The sequence below is a fragment of the Rhincodon typus genome, chromosome 4, assembly GCF_021869965.1.
Source record: "Rhincodon typus isolate 14 chromosome 4, sRhiTyp1.1, whole genome shotgun sequence".
Taxonomy (NCBI): domain Eukaryota; kingdom Metazoa; phylum Chordata; class Chondrichthyes; order Orectolobiformes; family Rhincodontidae; genus Rhincodon; species Rhincodon typus.
The window spans coordinates 9,708,831-9,719,046 of NC_063335.1; the positions used below are offsets into that span (position 1 = coordinate 9,708,831).

General features: G+C 44.1%; 1 protein-coding gene across 1 annotated transcript in view; it reads left to right on the plus strand.

The window, feature by feature from the left end:
* Positions 1-10,216, plus strand: part of amph (amphiphysin) — a 199,362-nt gene that overhangs the window by 178,503 nt on the left and 10,643 nt on the right. Inside the window, exons 17-19 of the mRNA XM_048595638.1 lie at positions 1,976-2,035; positions 6,955-7,014; positions 8,963-9,028. Of these exons, the coding sequence (XP_048451595.1) occupies positions 1,976-2,035; positions 6,955-7,014; positions 8,963-9,028 (186 nt within the window). The remainder of the gene's footprint in view (positions 1-1,975; positions 2,036-6,954; positions 7,015-8,962; positions 9,029-10,216) is intronic.

Sequence of the window (10,216 nt, forward strand, 5' to 3'; positions counted from 1 at the left end):
GCCTGACACTAGAAGCACAGATATCCCGAGTGCCACCCGTACTGGGACATATCCCCTTCACTCCACCGTGACTCAACAGTCCACGAACCATAGGGCTACACCATGATGTTCCATGGTATAACAGGCTGATGCTCTGAGTAACTGCCTCACTAGTCCTAAAGGAAATTACCACAGAGGCTGGAACTCTGAAATAAAACAATGTTATGAATACTTACCAAGTCAGTCACCATCTGTGGACAAAAAAGGAGTTAATATTTCATTAGAACTGGGTAAAGTTAGAGATGTAGTAGGTTTTAAGCAAATGAAAGGCTGGGATGCAGCTGGAGGAGACTAAATGACAAAATGGTTGGTAGTACAGGGTAATGGGGTAAGCAAGGAAACAGAAGGTGTGCTCAGATGGGGGATGAATGTCAGAATGATGAACTACTATCGTCGGAAACATGAAAAAAGTGAGAATAAAACCAAAACCAGCAAAAAAAAAACAAAATGGTTACAGTCTGAAATGGTTGAATTCATTGTTAAACCTTTTTTGCAGAAATTGCCTTTCAGTCTGCTAATGTGACGCCCAGCTTCCACTGGCTTGTTATTTTAATACTCCACCTGCTCTCATCTCTTTGTCCTGAGCCTCCTGCAGTGTTCCAGTAATGCTTATTGCAAGCTTAAGGAATAGAATCTCATCTTTCATTTAGGCGCTTAATTCATAACCTTCCAGACTCAACATTGAGTTCAGCAATTTCAGATTGTAACCTCTACTCACACATTTCCCTCTCATTACTAGTTTTGCTTTTTCCATCAGAGATTTCCTTGCTTTTGCTTTCAGATGATAGCTGTTCATCATTCTACTTCCTCCCACCTATATTTTGTTTCAGCAAAAACAGAAATCGCAGGAGAAACTCAGCGGTTCTGGCAGCATCTGTGGGGAGAAAGCAGAGTCTAATGTTTTGATTCTGGTGACTCTTCGTCAGAACTGATAGCAGCTGAGCAAAAGTGGTACTTATGCTGAAGAGAGTATTGTGGGGGACAGGGGAATGAGTGGGTAGGTGGAGATAGAGCCCAGTGAGAGGGAGCTATGAAAAGGTTAGGCAGTCAAGGAGATTCTTGATAGTTAGCCAGGTCAGAAGAGAGCCTGAAAATGTGATGATGAGTCCTAAGAGAAGGAAAGAATGGATAGACTAAGCTGAAAGTGTCCCAAGTAATGTGATAATAGGACTAGGAGTGGGTGAGATTGGATCGGCTATGCTAAAAGCAACTCATGCCATTGACAGGATCAGGGTATGGAGGGTTGGGTAAAAAGCATGGAATGATGTGATCAGGCTCTAATGTTATTGAACTCAATGTTGAGACCTAGAGGCTTCAGGGTGCCCAAGTGGAAAATGAGATCCTGTTCCTCAACTTTGCATGGAGGTTTGCTGGAGCTTGCACACCAGAACTAGCACATGACATGAGCATAGATATGTTGTGTGTATATTGGCTACCTACATTTTTATCTCTGTCAGGGAAAATTGCCAAAATAGGAGTAAGAACAGAAGTCCTGATGTTGAGTTTTGACCACCATTCTGGGTTGGCTGAGCTCAGGAATAGTCCAGGTCATTACCCTTCTCCCTTTTCTCACAGATTCTCATCAGATATTCTGAGTATTTACAGAACTTTCTGTTTTTAAGCATAATCACAGTGGTTTTGTCTTGGTACAAATTCATAGTCTGAATGTTCATGTTTTCAAAAGATGCACTGCCTATCATTGTGCTGTTTAGTAGATAGTAGAGTTCATCTCAGTATTGACGTGTTGTTTGTCTGTGATCATTTTGTCATGTTTATAAAATAAAAAACCCATTGCTTGAAACCGCTCAGAAAAACCATCTTAACCAACTAACCATCCTAGAAATCGCATCATGTTCTAATACTTAACAGTACTAAATTTAAAATACGATACTTGAGGGACATTCAGTTAAAATAATTCCCTTTTCTCCCCATCAAGGAAATTAAGGAGCCTGAGGTGCAGAAGCCAGCTGATAGTGCTGAGACTGATAGCACTGAGGTATGTAAATAGTACCTCAATAGCTGGACAAAAGAGTAGATAATCTGCTCAAGTTAAATATCTTTGACCAAATCTCATCCCTACCGATAGTCCTATGCAAATGGAACTGTTTCTTGTGTGTCAGAGATACTTGGTCATCTTATTAAAAAAAAAATGGACAGGGATATTCCAGCCGTTGTGTATAGTTTATCGCTGATTTTATTGTGTGCCAAGTCTGAACCAGCACTGGTGGTAATGCAGGATTTGAGAAAAGAAGGAAGTAGGGGCTACATTTAACGCATTGATGAGGCTTCTGTTTTACAATGATTCAATACATTTCAACTCTGGCTTTGTTACATGCTGTTTTTTTTTTAAATCATGTGTGTTTCTGCAGATCAAATTGAATTAATCTGTCAGATTTTCTCTGACTACCTGCAGAGTATATTATACTGAGTGATTCTATGAATGCTTTCTCTCTAGCTGAGTTTATGTCCACGGGTTCAAGTGTTTGAGAATCTGTAATAGCAGGATGGAGTGCTCACACAGCCGCCACTTTCCAATATGATGTGCACAGTTACAATCGGCTGAATGATCTTCTTTGTTGTAGGATTGCATGGGGACATTTAACTCGTCCCTGCCTCCAGAATAAAAACAGGGTTTAGTGTATTAATAATCTGATTCCCATCCCCACTGCCAATCTCTAGTTTACATGATGCCAGAATGGGGAGATAGGCCACGAGCCGACTCCAAACCAGACTGAAATTTTAAATATTGTGAGGAAGCTGCATGCTTCATTGTATTTCCCCATTTGAGATATAAATGTGGGCAGTCAGGTCTCCTGAGTCTATATATTGTGGAGCTGGAGGAACACAGCAGGTCAGGCAGCATCAGAGGAACAGAAAGTCGACATTTCGGGTCCGGACCCTTCATCAGGTCTGGGGAGGGGGATGGGAGCCGGGAAATAAATAGAGAGAGGAGGGACGGGGCTGGGGAAGGTAGCTGGGATGGTTATAGGTGAGTGCAGGTAGGGAGTGGTGGGGATTGGTCAGTGGGAAGGGGTGGATATATGGGAGAGAAGATGGACAGGTTGTGTCAGGTCAAGGAGGTGGGGATGAAAGGGGGGTGTTGGACATGGGATGATGCAGGGGTTGGGGAGATTTTGAAACTGGTAAATTTTATGTTGAGGCCATTGGACGAGGCAGAATATGAAAAGTTGCTCCTCCAGTTTGTGGGTGGTGTCATTGTGGCACTGGAGGAGGCCCAGGATGGACATGTCACCCAGGGAGTGGGAGGGGGAGTTAAAATGGTTGGCACCCTGCAGGAGGTGCTACATCTGCCCCTACATCTCCCCCTCACCTCCATCCAAGGCCCAAGACAAAGTTTCCAAATCTGATAGGGATTCACCTGCACATCCTCCAACCCTCAACAACATTTCCTTTAACTCCTCCCACTTCCTACAAACTAAAGGGGTGGCTATGAGCACCCATATGGCTCTGAGCTGTGCCTGCCTCTTTGTAGGGAACAATCCCTCTTCCGCTGTTACATTGGCACCATCCTCACCTCTTCCTCCGCTACATCGATGACTGTATCAGTGCTGCCTCGTGCTCTCATGCAGAGCTTGAACAGTTCATCAACTTTACTAACACCTTTTACCCCAACCTCAAATTCACCTGGACCATCTCCGAAATCTCCCTCCCTTTCCTGGACCTCTCTGTCTCCATCTCTGGTGACTGCCTCAGCACTGACATCTATTTCAAACCCACCGACTCCCACAGCCACCTGGACTACACCTCCTCTCACCCACCTTCCTGCAAGAATGCGATCCCCTACTCCCAACTCCTTCGCCTCTGCCGCATCTGTTCCCGAGATGGAGCATTCCCCTCCCGCACATCCCAAATGTCCTCCTGCTTCAAGGACCACAACTTTTCCCCCTCTATTGGTCCAAATTGTATTTCCCACACTTCTGCCCTCAAAGCCCCTCCCCCCCAACAAAAATAAAGACAGAGACCCCCTTGTCCTCACATACCCACCAACATCCGTGTATCATTCTCTGTCACTTCCGCCACCTACAACCCGACCCCACTGCCAAAAAGCCATTTCCCTCCCCACCCCTATCTGTCTTTTGCAGGGTCCGCTCACTCTGTGACCCCATCGTCCACTCCACACTCCCCACCAACCCCACCACCCCCAACACCTTTCCCTGCAACCGCACGAAGTGCTACACCTGCCCCTACACCTCCCCCATCATCTCCATCCAAGCCCCAAAACAAACTTTCCAAATTTGACCTGTACATCCTCCACCGGTTGCCAACCATTTTAATTCCCTCTCCCATTCCCTGGGTGACATGTCCATCCTGGGCCTCCTCCAGTGCCACAATGACACCACCCGCAAACTGGAGGAGCAGCACCTCATATTCCGCCTCAGGAGCCTACAGCCCAATGGCCTAAACATAGAATTTACCAGTTTCAAAATCTCCCCACCCCCAGCCTCATCCCATGTCCAACCATCCCTCTCATCCCCGCCTCCTTGACCTGACACAACCTGTCCATCTTCTCTCCCACCTATCCACACCACCCTTCCCACTGACCAATCCCTAATACTCCCTACCTGCACCCACATTTCACCATCCCACCTACCTTCCACTAGCCCCACCCCTCCTCCCTCTATTTATTTCCCAGCTCCCTTCCCCTTCCTCAGTCCTGATGAAGGGCCCCAACCCAAAATGTTGACTTTCCTGATGCTGCCTGACCTGCTGTGTATTGGCTCTGACTCCAGTATCTGCAGTTCTCACTATCTCTGAGGTATATTGAGCCTTGTGGAAACAGAAGCTACCTTCCTAATTCCCTGCTGGAATCAGCCTGGGCAATGCCCCATATCCCCACTCTTCTAATCTCAATTCAACCTTCTTGAGGAGTTTAACTAAACTTATTCACCCCATTTCTCTGATCCTTTCTCCAGTCTCCCCTGAGAGGATCAATACCAGAGGACTTTCTCCTTCCCCCAACCCAATTATCCAAAACACTTCCACTGCTTGAGTCTGATTCTACTGACCCTCCCACTGTTCCATCAAAGATCTCCGCTTTCATCTTGGAACCCCAAAAATATCCTACACCAAGGAGGTCAATTTCCCTTCCAAAAGAGCTTTCTATCTCCTTCAAAAACATCCTCAAGTCTCCAACCCAGCCCATGAACCCAGGATCCAAATCCCCACCACAATTCTCCTAGTTCTAACAACTCACTATGAAGTATTGATTAACCTTTTGGTATCTGTAATAATATCAGAGCATCTCTCAGATATCTTTTCAGGTTGAGAAGCCCAAGTGTTTTCTTACCACGCAAACCCCTGATGTTGGAGATTATTCACATGCCTCTTCTTGACTCTGCCTCCAATAGAACCTGGAACAGTACAGCACAGGAACAGGCCCTTTGGCCCACCATGTCTGCGCTGACCATGGTGCCATTCTACACTAATCCTCTATGTCTGCACGTGGCCTGTATCCCCTTAATCTCTGCCTGTTCATGTGTCTGTCTAAATACCTCTTAAACGTTGCTGTCATATCTGCTTCCACCACCTTCCCTGGCAGTGCTTTCCAGGCACCTACCATCCTCTGTATAAAAACTTGCCTCCCACATCTCCTTTAAACTTCTCCGATGTCACTTTAAACCTATGCCCTCTTGTAATTGACATTTCCATCCTGGGGGAAAACCCCCAACTATTCACCCTATCAATGCTTCTCATGATTTTATATATTTCTATCCTCCTCAAATTCAAAGGCTCCTCAGACTCCAAAGTGCTAGTGAAAACAATCTAAGTCTATCCAACCTCATCTTATAGGTATTACACTCTAATCCAGGCAACATACTTTGCACCTCATGTTTCGCTTGGGAACCCTGCAGCCCAATGGTATCAATGTGGATTTCACAAGCTTCAAAATCTCCCCTCCCCCCAACCGCATCCCAAAACCAGCCCAGCTTGTCCCCGCCTCCCTAACCTGTCCTTCCTCCCACCTATCCCCTCCTCCCACCTCAAGCCCCACCCCCATCTCCTACCTACCAGCCTCATCCCGCCCCCTTGACCTGTCCGTCCTCCCTGGACTGACCTATCCCCTCCCTAACTCCCCACCTACACTCACCTTTACTGGCTCCACCCCCGCCTCTTTGACCTGTCTGTCTCCTCTCCACCTATCTTCTCCTTTATCCATCTTCTATCCGCCTCCCCCTCTCTCCCTATTTATTTCAGAATCCCCTTCCCCTCCCCCATTTCTGAAGAAGGGCCCAGACACGAAACGTCAGCTTTCCTGCTCCTCTGATGCTGCTTGGCCTGTTGTGTTCATCCAGCTCTACACCTTGTTGTCTCAGATCCTTTGAAACCTCTTTTGCACCCTCTACAAAGCCTCCACATCCTTCGTATAGGGTGGTGACCAGAACCGCACACCGTACTCCAAAAATGGCCTAATTAATGTTTTACATAGCTGCAACATGACTTGCATGCTATCAAACTATGCATGAAAGGAGAAGGGACATAGATATTCTTTTGGATGATTATTGTGCATTTGGTATAGATTTTGTTCAGTTAGAAACTTCCTTTAACCATACTCCAGCGAGCGCTAAACCTTTTGAACTCAGCAAAGGATTTTGCAAAAGGGCAATTGGTAAAAATTATTTTATGGGCAGGTTGGTTGGAATCATCAGTCCTCTGGTACAGGCCATTGCTGAGGTAAAGTCCACAAATTGTTTTTCAAGAGGGAAACCAAATAGATGTTTGAAAAGGAGAAATACTGTAATAAAGCACATGGTGAGCAAGCAGGAAAGTGGAATTAGATTGATGGAGTAGAACCACCAGTGCACACTTGATGAGCTGAATAGCTTGCTTCTGTTTTGCAGCATTCTACCATTCCACACTAAATTTAAATAAATCCCCTGTTTTATTCCCCATAAGGAGACTAAGGAGCCTGAGATGCAGGAGCCAGTCATAAATGCTGAGATTGAAAGCACTGAGGTATGTAAATATTTCCTGACCGCTAGGTTAGATTTAAGTTGTATTAATTGCTCACTACAGTTAAATATTTGCCATCAAGTCTCGGCTTTATTCATCCCAAAACTAGAAAGCTGGAAACTTAATGCATGTAGCGGATTATGTTTTGAGATCCCTCGAGATTGCACCATGAGCATGTCCAATATTTTGCAATTCCAAAACAAGTGTTCTCTTTGTATAATCCACAATCTAGATTAGAAAATACTGCAGGACCCACTGAATTCCAGAGATAGGCTCATGGAATAGAAACTCCTAGCGATCCGAACTTCCTGATGTAAGCTCCCATCAGGTGCAGCTCCATGCTGGAGGTGCAAATTAGTTTGTGGTCTGCAAACAAAAATCTCCAGCATGCTGCAGTGTAAGAACCATGACTTTATGCTGCTCTTTCATCAAAACGCTGCAATCGGTAAATTTCTTTGATCAATCCCTGAGTCATGACCAGTGATATCTCACTGAGCTAATTTCATAGTTTTTGACGCTTCCCCAGTCCCTAGATTGCCTGGTGTTAAAGGTTAGATAATGCTGGTTTCCAATATTCAGGCCTGTTCTGAGGGGGTGTACACTTACACCCAAACCTTTTGCCCAGTAGGATCTCACAATCATTATTTCTGTGTTAATGTTGTTTAATAATCACTCACTCCTGAGACCTGCACTTTACTGGTACAGATTTAAATGATTTTTTGATAGCATTAGAATCTATATTTTCTTAAACATGTTTGTAATAATTTTAGCTCATTTTATCATTTTAGTTTATATTTGGCATCACAGGAAATCTCGGTGTAAATTGTCATTGACAAGATTGGAGTAGAGAATATCAATTAGATTTTAAGAAAGCTTCAGCCCACGGTCTAACAGTTTAATGTTTTATAAATAATGGTATCCTGGCTTTCTGTTAATATTTGTCATATCTATATAAGAATATATTTTTTCTTTAATAGCTTTAATCCTAAACTGAAGAAGTGGAGACAGATTAAATAATGCTACTGCCTCAATGAAACATTTACACTGAGTGAGACTTTTCTCCCAGTACAGTACCTCATCTTACAGAAGTGCAGTATCAATTGTGGAGGAGGCTGTAGCATTTCGTGAGTGGGCAGCCAACGCCCTAATCTTCACATCCAATTCTCTGTCTTCTAGTCAATTGAAATTCTCCACCAGGAGCAGAGGGGCTTTGATGGCCCAGTATTTTCATTCTAACCCATGACAAAATAACATATGAAACAGGAGCTTGAGTACGTCTTTTAGCCCTTCAAGTCTGCTCCATCATTCAATAAGATCATTGCTGATCATCTACCTCAACTACCTAACTCCTCTGCCATCCTCCTGTCCATTGATTTCTCCAGTATCCAAAAATCTATTGATGAATATCATGAATGTAGTCCCTGGCTGAACATCTATAGCTGACTGGGTAAAAATTCCAAATATCCACAACGCTTTGAGAAGTACATTTCTCCATATTTCGGCCCTAAATTACCAACTCTTTATTCTAGGATTATGGCCCAAAATCTAGATACCTTTACATGGAAAATGCCCGTCCAGCAACCACAATGTCAGACCTTTAACTGTTTTGTTCTGTACTTCAATGAAATACCATCACATTCTTCTGAACTGTTAAGTATTACAGACCTAGTCCTTTTAAAAATGATTTCTCACTACATTATACGTCCTAGAACCCACTTTGACAGTAATAAATGTGCCTCAGTATAAATACCATGCTACAGTACATTCTAAAAGCATAATAAAGAGTTGTACCAATGGGCCCAATAGAAAGATAAATGAAATTCTTCAACAGTTGAATGATAAGGCACTATAATCTCCTTGTACAATGACTTAATAATCCACACTAACATATAAAGGAACTCAAGTGCCAGAAAGACCTGGTTTTGAATCTGAGCTGATTTTTATCTTACAGAATGTGACACCTGAGGCAGAGACTGAACAAGATAAGGCAGTTTCTGAAGACTTGGAGCCTTCTCAGGTACAGATCCAACCTCTAAACCTGATTCTTGCATCCATCAGCTTGGCACATAAGCCATAATCAGAAATACATGTGTCGACATGCAGTAGAAAACAAGGATAAAAGGTCAATTCATTACAGCTCCTTCTGAAAGATGATAGTCAATATGTGGGATTAAAAGGCACCAAACATTACCTTCAATTCCAATGATCCTACATTACTAAAATTCTTTCCACCAGGGGTTAGGATAGATATGGTAGCAAAGGAGATGTGAGAATTCTTGCATCATTTTCCTCAACTTTTTACACGGTGTGAAATTAAACAATGGATTCAGAATCAGGTTCTCCATAGAATTCCTAGTGTGGAAACAGGCCATTCAGCCCAACAAGTCCATACCAACCCTCCGAAGAACATCCCACCCAGTCTCACCCCCTCCTACACTGCATTTCCCAGGACCAATCCACTTAACCTGCACATCTTTGGACTGTGGGAAGATCCAGAGGAAACCCACACAGATACAGGGAGAATGTGCAAACTCCACACAGACAGTCACCTGAGAGTGAATTCAAACGTGGGTCCCTGGCGCTGAGAGGCAGCAGTGCTAGCTACTGAGCCACCATGCCGGCCCACGTTTAACCCTTAATGAGATGCTGAGACGCTGTTTGTTATGTAGGATTAATGATGTGATGATGCAAAAGCACCTACTAGCTGAAGCCCAACCAGACTTCAAGCAGGCACTACTAATGGTTTTGTCATCAGAAAATGCTACAAGTGGAGCTAATGAGTTACAGGGTATGCTGGTGGAAGTGGACACCCACACCAGGCCAACTGAGCTTGGGGGACACCACATGAGTGAAGGCAATTGTATAGCCTCACTCAGGACATATCCTGAACAGAAGTACTAAGCCAGCGCACCGTTTAAACCCAAAACAAAGTCAAGCCTCAACCAAACAGTTAATATTTTCTTCAGGATCCGGGCCGGTAAGCCATTATTGTTGCTACAGGAATGTGGACTCGAGGCAGCAAAAGAGCCCCACTTGACCTAATTTGACTAAGAGAATTCATAGATCAGTATACAGGGAGAGCACACCCTGGAAAACCTACAGTTAAACTGCTTAGCAATATCCAAATCAGAACCAATCAAAATAAATGGAGATAGTAGGAACTGCCGATGCTGGAGAATCTGAGATAACAAGGTGTAGAGCTGGA